Source organism: Aquarana catesbeiana, linkage group LG04, assembly GCF_042186555.1.
Source record: "Aquarana catesbeiana isolate 2022-GZ linkage group LG04, ASM4218655v1, whole genome shotgun sequence".
Taxonomy (NCBI): domain Eukaryota; kingdom Metazoa; phylum Chordata; class Amphibia; order Anura; family Ranidae; genus Aquarana; species Aquarana catesbeiana.
The window spans coordinates 508,825,193-508,844,388 of record NC_133327.1 but is presented as its reverse complement, the minus strand read 5'-3'; the positions used below and the strand labels follow the sequence as shown (position 1 = coordinate 508,844,388).

General features: G+C 44.0%; 1 protein-coding gene across 1 annotated transcript in view; it reads right to left on the bottom strand.

Moving 5' to 3' along the window:
• Positions 1 to 19,196, bottom strand: part of FAM98A (family with sequence similarity 98 member A) — a 133,966-nt gene that overhangs the window by 11,165 nt on the left and 103,605 nt on the right. The window contains exon 7 of the mRNA XM_073627723.1: positions 5,971 to 6,138. Within this exon, the coding sequence (XP_073483824.1) occupies positions 5,971 to 6,138 (168 nt within the window). The remainder of the gene's footprint in view (positions 1 to 5,970; positions 6,139 to 19,196) is intronic.

Here is a 19,196-nt window from a genome sequence, read left to right as displayed (position 1 = left end):
AACACAGCAAGCAAACGCTAAAAGGCCCAAGAAAACAGGGGACTGTCTGCAGCTCAAAGCACCACCTGAAGGACCTTATGCTCGAAGTTGTCAGCAGATGAGGATGAAAATGCTGATCTGGTAGAACTAGAGACTGCGTGAACAGAAGACCAGATGGCAGCCTTGCAAATCTGGAAAATATTTGCTTGATGCCCAAGAAGCACTCACAGATCTAGTAGAATGTGCCTTAGCAAAAAGGTTAACAAAAAGTAAACCAGATAATTCTGCGCTGCTCGCAAGATTAGCAGCTAACACACCACATTGAAAAAATGGTATACAAAAACAAATAAAGTGTAGCGCTAAATGATGCATCAGCAGCAGAGAGAGATCAGCCCTGTGCAGTGCCCCGGGAAACCTGGAGGAAGCAGATTTTTCAGCTTCTGTCTGCCTGTGGTACTACATTTCCCATGATTCCATCTGGCTGCCATCTGTATACACCTGTCTGACGACACTGATCCAGGGTCCATCCAAATATACTCAAGCCTGTTTGACACGCAGAGCGTATGCTCTAGCGTGTTCAAACGATCTGGTAAGCCTCCCCTATATTTATATAAATAATTTATATATAATAATAATATTAATAATAATAATATTTGGTGGTGATTCTCTTCACAAGTGTATACATTCACTGCTAGATTTCCTCGCACTCAGACTGGGAATAGATTCGTATCTACTATTATTTATGGAATTTTTTTCATTTTAACAGTATTGATTGTGCATATTATTTTATTTTAGTATATTTATGCTGTTTTTCCAGTGTCATTTTGATTTATGTATGGATTGCACTGGGCACAACATCATTTAGCGCTACACTTTGTTATATTTAACAAAAAGGTTAAACCCGATCTTTGAGACGATAAGCTTGGATGATGATCTGCCTAAGTCACCTAGAAATGGAGGAACAAGAAGCCTGGAGTATCTTTGCAGGGTCCGTCTGGGATAACAAAAAAAAAGGAAGAAAATCAGTCTGAAGGAAGTACAACTAGATCCAAACAATAGAGATAGATTTATTTTGGGCGAAGATGGACAGAGGAAGGGAAGGACAATATCCTGGTTGAGGTGAAACACAAACTGGTTGAGGGAAAAAGGAAGCCCTGAGGACTCAAATCTAGCAGTTCCTAGTAGGATATAGCTGCCAGTTCAGATACTCACCCCATAGAGGGGGAACTACATGTGAGACCTCTGTACAAAGGTCTCAGGGAGAGAGGCCAATGGTCTCCCTCACTAAAATGTTAAAAAAAAAAAAAAAAAATCGCAAAGGGGACTCTATGTAATATAATGGTATTGTGACAGGTTTTTAATAATACATCAGGGGACCCTGATGTCTCACCTGCTCTCCGCTGAAACCAATGCTGCAAAGATCATGCTCCATTAGCATCTTCCCCTAGCCACAGCTAAACAGAAATATCTGTACACCCAAAATATATTTGTAGACCTACTTTCATTTCTACCAATATCCCATAACTTAACTACAGACTGTAGAAAATGACATCAGATAAAAGTAGTGAGGGGAGGTACATGGGGGACCCCGTGTACAAGAGCTCCAGGGAAGTGAGTTGAATGGCCTCTGAAAAAGATAGAAAGAGCATAAATGGACTATCTGGAGGAGCCTACAAAGCATCCATCAGAAGTCTTGACAGGTGGGTGTATGGCATCAATCTGGGCCAGTCTGAAGCCATGAGGATCACTGAAAATTCCCTCAAAAGCAGACAAGGAATACGTTTCAGGGGAGGGAAGGCATAGATCAAAGTGTACTGGATCCTACAGAGCCATAGGAGCATCCACATCCTCTGCTTTAAAAACTATGCTTGACTTATTGCTGAACACAGGTCCTGGAACACTTCCAGGTATAGGGATCATTCCTGAAGGCCCAGGTGGATGAAGGAAGAAGGTTCTGTCTGCCAACTATTTGTACCTAGTACGTAAACACTGGACAAGAGATCAAGTTCTCCCCAGCACAGGATCCAATCTACCTCTTCCCTTGGTGGGACTTCTCCTTCCTGATGTGTTGTGACAATGTATGCCTAAATCCAGATTGGATGAACCTCAAGGAGGATGGTCCAGTGCTGCAGAATTCAAGAAGAAAGGTAATGAAAGATTTGGTGAATTCCAGAAAGAATTTCTGGGCTTGAATGAAGGTCTTCAGAGGTTGGAGATCCAAGATGGGGCGGATAGGAGGTGGCAGAGATGCAAGCGTCTGAGATCCAAGTTGTCCAAGCATCTGACATAGTTAATAAAGGTCCCCCACTCTTGAAAATGGAAGGTTGCCATTATGCAGAGGACAGCTTGTCTGAGGATTTGGCAGACTGAGCAGCAGACCTTGTGGACAGAGTGGGAGCCAACCTTGTGGTACCTAGACAAAGAGGTTGGGGGAGCAACATTCAGAGAGGACATTGCAGTCTGTTAGTTAGGCTGAGGAAAACGGCTACTCTTGCTACCTGTAGTGTCCTTGATAATATCAAAAATTTGCCTTAAGAGATGTTGTCCCTGGAAGGCCATGCCACTCAAACTCTGCTTGCACAAGGGTTTTCACAGCCCAGAACTTCAACCAAAGTGACCTACACATAAAACAGCATATACTGACATAAGGCTAATTTGATGCATTTAATAAGCCAGGATCAACTGCAGCAGTAGTTAGATCTCTGGTAGAAGCAAGAGGCTGAAAGATCGGGTTCCACCATATTCTGATAAGCCTGCTGCTAAGGCTGCAGTCTAATAAGATATGGAATCTACAGAAGAGGATTTGTACGCTTGGGGCCTCTGTGATCAGAGTCCGCAAATAACTGGATGATTTGGTCCCTTGCATAATTGTTTAAAAACTATAGCTGAAAGGGTAGAGGATGCAGCCAGACCTAACGGAGCTAAAGAGGACTGATGATGGAATAGATTCCAGGAGTGGATAGCAACACAACTCTAGGCTGCTGACATCAGCACTATACATAGGTGTGCTGCAAGCATCCTCAGAGCTGTTGGTAGCGTGTGAGCTGGAGGCTCACGTACAGCAGGACTATCCCTCCTCTGTCTAGAATCAGAGTTGTTGTGACCGTGTAGCTGCAAGACAATGTACAGGCTCAGGGTAAGGCTTCAGGTACTTACGAAACAGAGAGCTGGTAGCAAGTGAGGATCGGATGGCCAGAGGGGTTTACAGTACAATATGCAGCATTTTCCAAGAATTGTGGTTATGATGAAGCTAGATGTCCTAAAATTTAAAGTGGTTTTAAAGGCAGAAGCTTTTTTACCTTCATGTATTCTAAACACGAAGGTAAAAAAACCTTCTGAGTGTGGCATTGTACCATTTCTAAGGTGTGATGGCTGCCTTCATTTTTTTTTTGGCTTTCTTTTTTCTATTTTTATCTGCTGATTTGCTGTATAAAGTGAGAGCTAAAAGTTTGGCTTCAATTTGTTAGTGTACTTAAATCTACTAGTATATCTAAAACTCCTTACCCCCCCCCCCAGACTGACACTACTACTTTCCAAAAGGTGCCCCCTGTGCTCCTCCATCCAGAGTGGAGAGGCACTCATACAGCAGGTTTGTTACTGGCCAGATTATCAGATGAAAACAGAGGAGAAAAAGTCTAAGAAAGGAAAACTGATGCAGCCACCACATCTAAGGGTTGTAAAGCTGCAAAATTTTACACTTTTGGTTTTAGGTTCAATCCCGCTTTCAGTGATTTCCAGCAGCATCGGCCAGGTATAGCATAGTTATATTGGACATGTAACACTGGATTGGTTACAAGCTGGACCAATCTAACCATGTATACATTCCAATGTCTAGCTTTATTCTTTATTGCCATCCCATATTTTTACACTGTTTATTTTTATTTCACATATTTTGATACAAAAAGTGCTTTTACGGACGATGCTCGCATAAGTCTGTTTTAGAGACACCCACCACAAACCAAACTTTTACCATTAAATATTGGAAGACAGTGACTACATTTCAAATGTCAGTCAGTTGGCAATTACATGAGCTAGAGGATCAGTTAAGGAAATGGAAATTAAATGCCAAGTTCCTTTTTTGCAATAAGCTTTACTGCTTGATGCTCTCCAGGGCCTAGGGACAAGACTCTCAAGATATAAGCAGTCATTACAGGTCAGTTTTTCCACATAATGAAATATGAAAATTAGGCTGGTTGTTATGAATAATAAAACATTTACTCAGGAATTCACAGGCCAATTACACTAAAATGTGTTATCTTAGAATCATAATAATGCAGACTTGTAATAAAACCATATATTGACAAATAACTATGGATAGGCCAACTATAATGCAGTCAGATCTAAAAATATAATGGAACTGGTAAATCATGTTTTTTTTTCTCTCTCTCTCTCCTGGCTCAACCTCATACTGGATGTTAATACCAGTGTTGTGTGTAGTCCACAATGTGCCACCTTTAAAATCTTCAGTGAAACAAATGTCAACTGCATTCCATGACAAAAAGATCTGTTCAGCTTTTAATTCCATAGTCAATCTAGAAGATGAAATTGACATCTGGCATATACATTTACAGGCATCCTCATTCAAAACAGGAAACCATGTCACAGCAGTTACACTGTCCGGTTATAAATTCTTATTAAAAATGTTCAAATTAGCAGCTGGGAATTTTATTACTTAGTAGAAAATTAATTTACACTTGAAATGTCAGTTAGCGGGATGCCTTATGAAATCAAAATTAAAAATCTATTATAGTTTCCCTATTTTATCGGTCAGTAAAATGTATTTCAAGTTGTTTTTTAAAAGGAGATATTACTTTTTTTTTTTTAATTCACAAGTACAGAGCAGGTAGCTCAGTGAAAGGTGACTATATATTGCTCAGCCCAGCTTCACAGATGAGGAACTTTGACCTACCTTAAAGTTTCATATGTTAGAGTACAGTACAGGACATGGGCAGAGTATTCATACACCATGTTACAGGCGTTTACCTTCAGGGGATTGGACACTAGCAAAGCTTTAGAGGATTTGCAATCTTGATGAACACCCTTCGAGATGGCAAAGGGCAGGGCCACAAACTGGTAGTGTAGGGGCCCCACAGCAAAGCTTAGGAAACCCCAAATGCACTAAAAAAACGGGGACATGTAAACATGCATCCTTGATGTCCACAGGAGCCAGAAAGCTCCCCTGCTGAAGGGAGGTAATGACAAACCTGGTGAATTTTATATGTCATTTCTGAGCTTAAATACATTCAGAGCTTTAAGATTCAAGGTGTCCCCCTTTAGGCTCCATTCACACCAAGGCTTTTTGCCCTTTTCAGAAATGCAGGACATTTTTTAACATGAGTTCCTATGGAACATGCTCACATCCATGCATTTTTGTGCCTCTGCGTTTTTGGAAAGGGTCAGGGACTTTTTTTAAAATGCAAAACAGTGCATTTTTTGGTTCAATAGACTTTCAATGGAGAAGCTGCAGAAAAGCATGTAGTGCGTTTTTGCAGCAATTTTCTTTTTTAAATCTGCCCAAAAAAAATTTTACAAAAAGCATAAAAAACGCAAAACGCTGCAAAAAAAAAAAAAAAAAAAAAAAAAAAAAAAAGCACAGAAAGCATAGCAAAAAGCACTGTAGAAGCGCTCAAAAGCAACATGCATGAATGCTAATCAAGCCTTTGGAAGGTGAACCAGTTGGAATAAAATCCTTAACAATTTTGCCACAGAAGCATGTGCAACTTTGGTCCAAAAGAGCCAAGGGGGCTCAAACGAGATTTACCAAAACTGGAGCACTCAGAAACTGATTGACTACCATGCACAGCTGCACCATATTCTAACGTCAGCTTGTTCAATTAAGCTTTGACAAAAAAAACTGGAAGCCGATTGGTTTCTATGCAGAGCCAGACGGTGGTTCCATCTCTTCCGCACTGGCCAAAACTGCAAAAATAAGGTTTGCTTAGTGATGAGCATTTAAACCCAGAAAGTGTTGTTTACCAAAAGGTAACTAACCTTATTTATAGCACAAGCAGTCTTCTCCCGGATCGATCCACTGCTAGTCCTCAAGATTTTTGACAGATCATGCCGCGCTGCCAGAAGATGAGCAACAGAAATGGTGCTTTTGCTTAATAAGGATGCTCGCTTCGGCTGGTAAACCTTGCCCAGTTTGTCAGACTGACTCTGTTCAAAATGAAAAATACAGACATTACACAACAATCCTTCTGCTTGTGTTTTCTGTAGCATCCTTTAATCTCTTGTTCCTCTGTAATGTACCATTCCTCTGCACCATTCACTTCCTGTAACCTCTTTTCTAAAACTTGATATTTTCACCTCACCAAATTTTGTTGACTGCGCTCTGAGGTGTGTCATGATACACCAAGCCCCTTAAAGAATTAAATGTACTCTTCTGTCTATTACTTACCCTGACCAGCTTCTCAAGCATTGCGCCCTCTGCTTCCATTGTCCTGGTCCCACAATTGCTGTAGCACCAAACCTCTGGCCTGTGACGTCTCCCCTCTGTGCAGCCTGAGTACAACTGGTTGAAATGCACAGTGCCATATGAAGCACAGTCAGAAGGGGGAGTGACAAGTGACAAATAGAATATTAGCCTTTTCATGCCTAAGGTCTCTTTCACATGAACGATCCGTTCAGGTCCGCCTGTCAGTTTTTTAGGCGGACCTGAACGGACCCTCCATAGACCTCTATGGAGCGTCGGATGTCAGCGGTGACATGTCCGCTGACATCCAACCCGCTCCGATCCGAAAAAGTGTAACGTTGGAAAAACCTACTTTTCCATCCGTTTTCGGATCGGATGATGACGGACTCTACAGTCCTTCGTCATCCGATCCCCCATAGAGGAGAGCGGCACTGTGACAGGTCCGTCGCTGCACAGTGTGCGACGGACCTGTCATCTGCCTGCTCAGCGGGGATGCACTCCCCGCTGATCCGCTCCGTGGATCCCCGCTGAGCAAGCGGATGTTCACGGGCGGATCATCTCAGGTCCCTCCCATGTGAAAGGACCCTAAGCCTTTTTCTGACATTTGTTGCTCACAAGTAATTTTTTTTAGCAGAGACCCTAAGAATAAAATGGCGATCACTGCAATATTTTACACACTGTATGTACGCAGTGCTCTTTCAAACGAAATTTTTTTGGAAAAAATACACTTTTTTTTTTAGATTTATAAAACAGTAAAGTTAGCCCAATTTTTTGGATAATGTGAAAGATGAAGTAACGCTGAGTTATGCTTTGAAATTGCACACTCATGAGACAGCGGCAAACTACGGTACTTCAAATCTCCATAGGCGATGCTTTAAATATTACTACAGGTTACCTTTTTAGTTACAGAGGTCGTCTAGTGTTAGAATTATTGCTCTAACGATCATGGCGATACCTCACATGTGCGGGCGCAACTATGCGTTGGCTTCTGTGCACGAGCTCAGAGGGACGGGGCATTTTACATGTTTGATTTCTTATTTTTATAGCAAATCACAAGGAATGTAAACATCCCTTGTTACAGTAATAGTCAGTACTCTCACTTTTAAAAATGTGGCACCTTTAAGTCTCCAGTAAACCAGAAGTGATGTCATGACATCGCTTGCGGGTTACTAGGTCCGAGACCTGATCAAAGCAGATTCCGGCTTCGTTTAGGTCTCCGGCCAGCTGGTGGACGTGCCGGATGGTCGCCGGTGGGACAGGAGAGCCCCAGAGAGCCACCGAAGACACAGGAGGGGGGGACCCCCCTCCTGCTCCTTGGGATAACAGTCGAGCAGCTGCTAGCCGTATCGGTTGTTATCCCATAAAAGCCGACCGGTTTCTCTACAAAACGGTATAGGGGTGATGCGTGCAGCTGCATGCATCACCCCAGTACAACCCCTTTGTGCTGAGGCCGCATATTTGCATACGGTCGGTGTGAAGGGGTTAAGCTTTTGTAGCCCCAAAAATCCAGAGGAAAAGAAGAATTATTGGCGCCCATTGGTTTGCTACCTTACCTTAGATATGCCCTTACTCTGCAACCTTCTTTACTCTGCATACTCTGACCTGCTTTACTCAGTGTCCCTTGCTCTAGATCCAGTAAGCAACAGAAAAGTCAGTCAGTTCTACATGAATCCCAAATCCTCCTTATACCAGTTACTCTAGCCACTTGTTTAGCTCTCAAAGCCCCCTGCTGTCTCTGACATGGTTCATGATACAGTCAGCATTTTTAAGACTACCACTTAAGTATCTAAAATCATCATTTTTAAGGATTCTTCATCTTTCTCTGACTTAAGTAGTAATTAGCACCAATATGAACTGTGACAGCTGGGTCGTCCTCAGTCCCACTTAACAATCTGTCCATCTGATCTGCACTATAAACCTGAGCGCCCAGTCAACAACATACTGTTCAGCAACCCCGGTCTTTGTGAGATTACCCTGTCTGCCCCCTCTTAGAATATCCAGCCACCAAGACCCATGTTTTTTTTTCTTTTTACAGGGTATGTCTACCCATGCTTAACTATTTTCTGCCCAGCCTATAGTCAAATGACGGCTGGGCGGGACATTCGTTGATCCGGGTGGACGTCAATATGACATCCTCCCAAATCAAGCCACGCTGCAGCGCGATCTGTCACTGGCTGTGTCCATCAGACAAAGCCTATGACTGATCAGTGTACCTGCCCACTGCCGGTACCAGGTGACCACTGTAACCAATCAAAGCAGGTGATAGTTGTAAACAATGGACGGCTTCCTTTCATGCCATCCATTGTGTAGAATTGTGTTGCTAGCTGTGATTGGTCACACTGATCACATGGTACAGACAGGGCCAATCACAGTCCATCTGTACTATGTGATTAGCTGTGACCAATCACAGCTAATCACAAAAACAAAACAGATTGAGTGAATTTGTTTCATTCAGTAAAAACGGTTTCTTATACCAGTGAAATTCACAGTTATAAATGTGTAAGGTGTAAATTAAAAAAAAAAAAAAAAAAAAAAAAATCTGATCACTTCCCCAGAGTAGCACCAGTGTTACTATGGTAACACTGTATTGCTCTGGTCAGTGTGAAAAAAAAGTTTTTTTTTTTTACATACTGTCACAAGTCACTGTCCCTGATCACCGCCACCCCCCCCCCCCCCTTATATGATAACACTGTACTGCACTGGTGACATTATTTTCCCAAAATTGTGACAAAAAATTACAACTTCAAAACACTCACCATGCCTGTTACTAAATACCTAGGACTGTCTACTTTCCAAAAAGGAGTCATTTGGGAGTTATTTGTACTGTTCTGGTGTTTTCAGGCCTCAAGAAGTAAGATGTCAGTATATCAGGATTGATCGATTTTCAGATATAGATTCTATCTATCTATCTATCTATCTATCTATATATATATATATATATATATATATATATACACACATACACACACACATAAAGTGATATACACACTTCACAAAAGTGAGTACACCCCTAACATTTTTGTAAATATTTTATTATATCTTTTTCATGTGACAACAGTGAAGAAATTACACTTTGCTACAATGTAAGTATTGAGAGTACAGCTTGTAAAAAAGTGTAAATTTGCTGGCCTCTCCAAACAACAACACAGCCATCAATGTCTAAACCGCTGGCAACAAAAGTGAGTAACACCCCTAAGTGAAAATGTCCAAATTGGGCCCAATTAGCCATTTTCCCTCCCCGGTGTCATGTGACTCATTAGTGTTACAAGGTCCCAGGCGTGAATGGGGAGCAGGTGTGTTATATTTGGCGTTATCGCTCTCATTCTCTCATACTCGTCATTGGAAGTTCAACATGGCACCTCATGGCAAAGAACTCTCTGAGAATCTGAAAAAAAGAATTGTTGCTCTACATAAAGATGGCCTAGGCTATAAGAAGATTGCTAAGACCCTGAAACTGAGCTATAGCAAGGTGGCCAAGACCATACAGCGGTTTAACAGGACAGGTTCCACTCAGAACAGGCCTCGCCATGCTCGACCAAAGAAGTTGAGCACACGTGCTTAGTGTCATATGGTTGTCTTTGTCGAATAGACGTATGAGTGCTGTCAGCATTGCTGCAGAGGTTGAAGGGGTGGGGGGTCAGTCTGTCAGTGCGCAGACCATACGCCGCACACTGCATCAAATTGGTCTGCATGGCTGTCATCCTAGAAGAAAGCCTCTTCTAAAGATGATGCACAAGAAAGCCGGAAAACAGTTTACTGAACACAAGTGGACTAAGGACATGGATTACTGGAACCATGTCCTGTCGTCTGATGAGAAAAAAATAAAAACTTATTTGGTTCAGATGGTGTCAAGCGTGCATGGTAGCAACCAGGTGAGGCGTACAAAGACAAGTGTTTCTTGCCTACAGTCAAGCATGGTGGTGGGAGTGTCATGGTCTGGGGTTGCATGAGTGCTGCCGGCAATGGGGAGCTTGAAGACAAGCAGACTAAGGACATGGATTACTGGAACCATGTCCTGTGGTCTAATGAGACCAAGATACATTTATTTGGTTCAGATGGCGTCAAGCGTGTGTGGCGGAAACCAGGTGAGGAATACAAAAACAAGTGGGTCTTGCCTACAGTCAGGCATGATGGTGGGAGTGTCATAATCTGGGGTTGCATGAGTGCTGCCGGCAATGGGGAGCTTGAAGACAAGCAGACTAAGGACATGGATTACTGGAACCATGTCCTGTGGTCTAATGAGACCAAGATACATTTATTTGGTTCAGATGGCGTCAAGCGTGTGTGGCGGAAACCAGGTGAGGAATACAAAAACAAGTGGGTCTTGCCTACAGTCAGGCATGATGGTGGGAGTGTCATAATCTGGGGTTGCATGAGTGCTGCCGGCAATGGGGAGCTTGAAGACAAGCAGACTAAGGACATGGATTACTGGAACCATGTCCTGTGGTCTAATGAGACCAAGATACATTTATTTGGTTCAGCTGGCGTCAAGCGTGTGTGGCGGAAACCAGGTGAGGAATAAAAAAATAAGTGGGTCTTGCCTACAGTCAGGCATGATGGTGGGAATGCATGAGTGCTGCCGGCACTGGGGAGCTACAGTTCATTGAGGGAACCATGAATGCCAACATGTACTGTAACATACTGAAGCAGAGCATGATCCCCTCCCTTCGGAGACTGGGCCACAGGGCAGTATTCCAACATAACCCCAAACACACCTCCAATATGTAAAAGGAGAAAAACCCTGATCATTTTTTATATTTTATTATATCTTTTCATGTGACAACACTGAAGAAATTACACTTTGCTACAATGTAAAGTAGTGAGCGTACAGCTTGTATAACCATGTAAATTTGCTGTCCCCTCCAAACAACACACAGCCATTAATTAATGTCTAAACCTCTGGCAACAAAACAGAGTACACCCCTAAGTGAAAATGTCCAAACTGGGCCCAAAGTGTCAATATTTTGCGTGGTCACCATTATTCTCCAGCACTGCCTTAACCCTCTTGGGCATGGCGTTCACCAGAGCTTCTTCACAGGTTGCCACTGGAGTCCTCTTCCAGTCCTCCATGATGACATCACGGAGCTGGTTGATGTTAGAGACCTTGCGCTCCTCCACCTTCCGTTTGAGGATGCCCCACAGATGCTCAATAGGGTTTAGGTCTCGAGACATGCTTGGCAATCCATCACCTTTTCCCTCAGCTTCTTTAGCAAGGCAGTGGTCGTCTTGGAGGTTATTTTGGAATACTGCCCTGAGGCCCAGTCTCCGAAGGTAAGGGATCATGCTCTGTTTCAGTAGGTCACAGTACATGTTGGCATTCATGGTTCCCTCAATGAACTGTGGATCCCCAGTGCCGGCAGCACTCATGCAACCCCAGATTATGACACTCCCACCATCATGCCTGACTGTAGGCAAGACCCACTTGTTTTTGTATTCCTCACCTGGTTTCCACCACACACGCTTGACGCCATCTGAACCAAATAAATGTATCTTGGTCTCATTAGACCACAGGACATGGTTCCAGTAATCCATGTCCTTAGTCTGCTTGTCTTCAGCAATCTGTGGGCTTTGTGCATCATTCTTTAGAAAAAGCTTCCTTCTGGGACAACAGCCATGCAGATCAATTTGATGCAGCGTATGGTCCGAACACTGACAGGCTGACCCCCCACCCCTTCAAACTGCAGCAATGCTGGCAGCAGTCATACATCTATTTCCCAAAGACAACCACTGGGTAGGACGCCGAGCATGTGCAGTCAACTTCTTTGCTCAACCATGGCGACGCCTGTTCTGAGTGGAACCTTTCCTGTTAAACCGCTGTATGGTCTTGGCCACCGTAGTGCAGCTCAGTTTCAGGGTCTTGGCAATCTATTTATAGCCTAGGCCAGTGATGGTGAACCTTGGCACCCCAGATGTTTTGGAACTACATTTCCCATGATGCTCAACTACACTGCAGAGTGCATGAGCATCATAGGAAATGCAGTTCCAAAACATCTGGGGTGCCAAGAATCACTATCACTGGCCTAGGCCATCTTTATGTAGCGCAACAATTCTTTTTTTCAAAACCTTTAGAGAGTTCTTTGCCATGAGGTGCCACATTGAACTTCCAGTGACCAGTATGAGAGCGCGATAACACCAAATTTAACACACCTGAGACCTTGTAACACTAATGAGTCACATGACATTGGATTTGTCACATTTGGACATTTTCACTTAGGGGTGTACTCACTTTTGTTGCTAGCAGTTTAGACATTAATGGCTGCGTGTTGAGTTATTTTGAGGGGACAGCAAATTTACACTGTTATACAAGCTTTACATTGTAGCAAGTATTTCTTCAGTGTTGTCACATGAAAAGATATAATAAAACATTTACAAAAATGTGAGGGGGTGTACCCACTTTGGTGAGATACGTTTTTATATATACAGTATCTCACAAGAGTACACCCCTCACATTTTTGTAAATATTTTATTATGTCTTTTCATGTGACAACACTGAAGAAATTGACACTTTGCTACAATGTAAAGTAGTGAGTGTACAGCTTGTATAACGGTGTAAATTTGCTGCCCCCTCAAAATAACTCAACACACAGCCATTAATGTCTAAACCTTTGGCAACAAAAGTGAGTACACCCCTAAGTGAAAATGTCCAAATTGGGCCCAAAGTGTCAATATTTTGTGTGGCCACCATTATTTTCCAGCACTGCCTTAACCCTCTTGGGCATGGAGTTCACCAGAGCTTCACAGGTTGCCACTGGAGTCCTCTTCCACTCCTCCATAACGACATGACGGAGCTGGTGGATGTTAGTGACCTTGTGCTCCTACCCTTCCGTTTGAGGATGCCCCACAGATGCTCAATAGGGTTTAGGTCTGGAGACATGCTTGGCAATCCATCACCTTTTCCCTTAGCTTCTTTAGCAAGGCAGTGGTCGTCTTGGAGGTGTGTTTGGGGTTATGTTGGAATACTGCCCTGCGGCCCAGTCTCCGAAGGGAGGGGATCATGCTCTGCTTCAGTATGTCACAGTACATGTTGGCATTCATGGTTCCCTCAATGAACTGTAGCTGCCCAGTGGCGGCAGCACTCATGCAACCCCAGACCATGACACTCCCACCACCATGCTTGACTGTAGGCAAGAAACACTTGTCTTTGTACTCCTCACCTGGTTGCCACCCCACACGCTTGACACCATCTGAACCAAATAAGTTTATCTTGGTCTCATCAGACCATAGGACATAGTTCCAGTAATCCATGTCCTTAGTTTGCTTGTCTTCAGCAAACAGTTTGCAGACTTTCTTGTGGATCATCTTTAGAAGAGGCTTCCCTCTGGGACAACAGCCATGCAGACCAATTTGATGCACTGTGCGACATATGGTCTGAGCACTGACAGGCTGACTCCCCCACCCCTTCAACCTCTGCAGCAATGCTGGCAGCACTCACACGTCTATTTCCAAAAGACAACCTCTGGATATGACGCCGAGCACGTGCAGTCAACTTCTTTGCTCGACCATGGCGAAGCCTGTTCTGAGTGGAACCTGTCCTGTTAAACCGCTGTATGGTCTTGGCCACCATGCTGCAGCTCAGTTTCATGGTCTTGGCAATCTTCTTATAGCCTAGGCCATCTTTATGTAGAGCAAAAATTCTTTTTTTTCAGATCCTCAGAGTTCTCTGCCATGAGGTGCCATGTTGAACTTCCAGTGACCAGTATGAGAGAATGAGAGCAATAACACCAAATTTAACACACCAGAGACCTTGTAACACTAATGAGTCACACGACACTGGGGAGGGAAAATGGCTAATTGGACCCAATTTGGACATTTTCACTTAGGGGTGTACTCACTTTTATTGCCAGCGGTTTAGACATTAATGGCTGTGCGTTGTTATTTTAAGGGAACGGCTAATTTACACTGTTCTACAAGCGGTGCACTAACTACTTTACATTGTAGCAAAGTATCATTTCTTCAGTGTATGAAAAGATATAATAAAAAGTTTACAAAAACGTGAGGGGTGTACTCACTTTTGTGAGATATGGTGTGTGTGTGTGTATATACACACACACACACACACACACACACACACACACACACTATCTATTATGGGTATCTGATCCCCTGCTGATTTTGTACATTTACACACTGACAAAGAAAAGATCAGTCTATAATAATTTTAATGGTAGGTTTAATTTTAACAAAGAGACAGAACACCAAAAAAAATTCAGAAAAAAGCATTTTAAAAAAAGTTATAAATTGATTTGCATTTTAATGAGTGAAATAAGTATTTGACCCCTTCACAAAACATGACTTAATACTTGGTGGCAAAAGCCTTGTTGGCAATCACAGAGGTCAGAAGTTTATTGTTGGCATACATCTCAGGAGGGATTTTGTCCCACTCCTCTTTGCAGATCCTCTCCAAGTCATTAAAGTTTCGAGGCTGACGTTTGGTAACGCGAACCTTCAGCTCCCTCCACATATTTTCTATGGCATTAAGGTCTGCAGACTGGCTAGGCCAGACCAGGACCCTAATGTGCTTCTTCTTAACCACTTGATATCCTTAGGCCGTCATGACAGCCTCGACTTTCCGGGGCTAAATCTGAATGATGCCTGAGGCTACAGACATCAGATACCAGCATTCAGGTACACCATAAGAACGATCATAGCGGCTGCTCCGCCGCTTGATCGTTCTTACGGGCGGTGAAAGGGGACGTCCCCCCCCTCCCGCCGCCCTCCGGTGCTTCTACCGACTCACCTCAGCGATCGGTGAGTCGGAGAGCGGATCCGCCGGCGCCGGATGTAGATCATAGAGATTTCCGGCGGACCAGATGGCCGCTGGAGTCTCTATGATCGTTCGGAGGTCGGGCGTGATGTTATGACGTCACGCCCGGCCTCTGCATTCAAAAAAACGGCGCCGCCTCGGCTGATCGTTTTTTTTTTTTTATTTTAGGCTTCCCAGCCTAGAGGTGAGATGTGGGGTCTTATTGACCCTATATCTCACTGTAAAGAGGACCGATCATGTCATATTCCTATTACAAGGGATGTTTACATTTCTTGTAATAGGAATAAAAGTGATCAAAATTTTTTTTTTTTTAAAGTGTCAAAAAATAAATAAATTTTAAAGCGCCCCTGTCCCCACGAGCTCGCACGCAGAAGCGAACACATACGTAAGTCCCGCCCACATATGAAAACGGTGTTCAAACCACACATGTGAGGTATCGCCACAAACGTTAGAGCGAGAGCAATAATTCTAGCACTAGACCTCCTCTGTAACTCAAAACATGTAACCAGTAAAAAATTTTAAAGCGTCGCCTATTGGGTTTTTTTAAGTACCAAAGTTTGGCGCCATTCCACGAGCGTGTGCAACTTTTGAAGCGTGACATGTTAGGTATCCATTTACTCAGCGTAACTTCATCTTTCACATTATGCAAAAAAAATTTGGCTAACTTCGCTGTTTTGTTTTTTTTTAAAGCATGAAAATGCTTTTTTTTTTTTAAAAAAAAAACGCGTTTGAAAAATTGCTCCGCAAATACCGTGCAAGGTAAAAAGTTGCAATGACCGCCATTGTATTCTCTAGGGTCTCTGCTAAAAAAAAAAAACATATATAATGTTTGGGGGTTCTATGTAATTTTATAGCAAAGTAATGATGATTTTTGACATGTAGGAGCGAAGTGTCAGAACTGGCCTGGATGCAAAGTGGTTAAACCCCACTCCTTTGTTGCCTTGGCCGTGTGTTTTGGGTCATTGTCATGCTGGAATACCCCATCCACGACTCATTTTCAATGCCCTGGCTGAAGGAAGGAGGTTTGACGGTATATGACCCCATCCAATGTCCCTTTGATGCGGTAAAATTGTCCTGTCCCCTTAGCAGAAAAATTAAAAGTTACACTTACCGGTAACATCTTTTCCAGTAGTCTCTCAGGACAGCTACAATGAGACCCTGGCTCCTCCCCTTCCTAGGAAACACTGCGCCAGCCCATAAAATTCCACTTCCCCCTTCTGGACTTCAGTTTTTTTCTAAGAGCACCTCCGGCCAGCTGGGGAGACACAACACCACATTAAAAACATACCACCACATATTACTACCGTGCCTGTGTTGAGGTCTTCCTCAAGACCCCCCATAAATTCGGGTGGGTAACTAGTGCTGTCCTGAAAGACTACTGGAAAAGACATTACCGGTAAGCGTAATTTTCCCTCACCGTCTTTCAGGACAGCCACAATGCGAGGATAGAAGAGCACTTATCACTTAGGGTGGGACTACGGCTTGCAAAACCTTTCGCCCAAAGGCTTGCTCATTTGCCGACATCAGGTCCACCCTGTACTGTTTTACAAAGGTGGCAAAACTGGACCACACTGCTGCTTTGCAAATTTGCTCTGGCGTCGCTCCAGCCTTTTCCGCTTGAGAAGCTGCCATAGCCCTAGTAGAGTGTACTTTTATACCAACAGAAACATTTTTTCCTGCTAACGTATAGGCCTGGACAATGGTTACCCTGATCCATCTGGCAATAGTGCGTCTAGACGCTTTATACCCCTTTCTTGCCCCCGAAAACAAAATAAACAAGGAATCTGACTTCCTTACTGCTTTCGTCAGCTCCAAGTACTGCAGGATACATCTCCATACATCTAATGTGTGAAATTTAAACTCCCTTTCTCCTGAGGGATTAGGGGAGAAAGTGGGTAAAACTATCTCCTGGCTTCTATGAAACTTCAAAGCCACTTTAGGCAAGAATGACGGATCCGTTTTGAAAACTACCCAGTCCGGAAATGCAACACAAAAAGGGGGGTCTTCTGACTGACGAGGCCTCTAATTTGCTGACCCTCCTGGCAGTTGTCGCTGCAACCAAAAATAAATATTGTCCTGAAAGTAAGATCTTTTACATAACAATTCTCTAAAGGTTCAAATGGGGGCTACGTTAGGGCTTGTAAAACCAAAGAAAGGTTCCACTTGGGGAAAGGTGGGCCTTGAACTGGCCTGTGCCTCCCTAGTGCTTGAAAAATCTAACCACCCAAGGGTTGGCGGCCAGAGGTCTTTCCAAATATGCACTAAGTGCTGATACCTGGCTCTTTAGGGTACTCATGGCTAACCCTTTATTTGCCCTGCACTGCAAAAACTCCAAAACTGCTATGGGGCTCTGCACCTCGAAGGAGTTTCCTGCTCACCATTCATTAAAGCCTACCCAGACCTTTTTGTAGGTCAGGTGCGTCTCCTTTCTGCTATTGAGGAGAGTGGATACCAGCCTTTCTGAAAACCCCTTGGATTTTAGTAACCCCTCCTCAGAAGCCAGGCAGCGAGGTTCCATCGATGCACCTGGGGACAAAGGACCAGGCCCTGCAAAAAGAGATCCTCCCGGAGCGGTAGGAACCATGGATGTTCTACTGCTAATTGTTTGAGGACCGAGAACCAGAACCTTTTGGGCCAATGCAGTGCCACCCAGATCAGAGAGCTGTTCTCTGTTTGAAATTCTCTCAGCTCTGCTGGTAGCAAGACCGGTGGTGGGAATTTTGTGAAACGCCAGCTCTGTGTTAGAGCATCCACCCCAATGCGTCTTCCCACCTGTTTAAAGAGAAGAAACGGGGGTTTTTGCATTGTCCTTTGATGCGAAGAGGTCCGCCTCCGGGGGTCCCCATCTTTTTTATACAAGATCGAAGACCTCTTGGTTGAGGACCCAATTGCCCTATCTCTGCTGTTTTCTGTTGAGAAAGTCCACCACCACATTCTTTTCCCCTTTTAGAATAACCACCGATAGGGACAGTGCGTTGGTCTTGGCCCAGCTCAGGACTTCTGTTGCCAGGGTCAACAGGATTCCGCTCCTCGTGCCGCCTTGCTTGTTTACATATGCGACCACCGAGGAATTATCTGAGGGCACTTGAATGTGGTGACCTTGTAATTCCCTCCTGAAGGCCCTGAGTGCCAACCCGATGGCTTTCAGTTCCTTCCAATTGGACGACCTTTTGAGCTCCTCGTCCCTCCAGGTGCCCTGTGCCCATAGGGTTCCTAAGTGCGCGCCCCAGCTTTTGCCGCTTGTGTCCGTGGTCACCACCCTGGAGACCGGGATGAGCCACAGACGACTCTGCGACAGGTTTATCATTTCCATCCACCACCAGAGGGATCTTTTACCTGAGGTGGAATATATACTAAGGTGTCTAACGACGCCTGACAGTGGTCCCAGATTTTTAGGACAAAGGTTTGAAAGGGACGAAAATGTAGCCCTGCCCACTGAACTGCTGGGATGGTTGAAGTTAGCAGACCCAGTGTTGACATTGCTGACCTTAGAGACCCGCTGGTTGTTCTGGAGGCCACTGCTTTGTCCAATTTCTGTAATTTTTCTGCCGGGAGAAAAACCCACAACCGAGTGGAGTCTAGAAGGTACCCCAGGTAGGTGCACTGATATGGACTCAAACTGGACTTTTCCAGGTTTAGCAGCCACCCCAGACCTCTCAAGATCCTCTTTGTCAGTTCCAGATTTCTGGTTAACTGTTCTGGAGATGCTGCAAAGAGGAGCAGGTCGTCCAGATATACAATTATTGAGACTCCTTTAAACTGCAGAAAGGCCATGGCTTCATGATCTTCATGAAGATTCGGGGTGATGAAGATAGGCCTAATAGAAGCTCCTGAAACTGTAGATGGATTGTGTCTCCTATGTTCACCGCTAGACAGAGAAATTTCTGGAATGCTTCTGCGATAGGGACATGGAGGTAGGCGTCCTTGAGGCCAACAATTCTGGGGTAGCAAAGCTCTGACCGTAAAGATCGATTCCATAGGGAACCTCTGGGTAGGATACGACTGGTTCAGGGGTTTTAGGTTCAGGATCAGTCTATT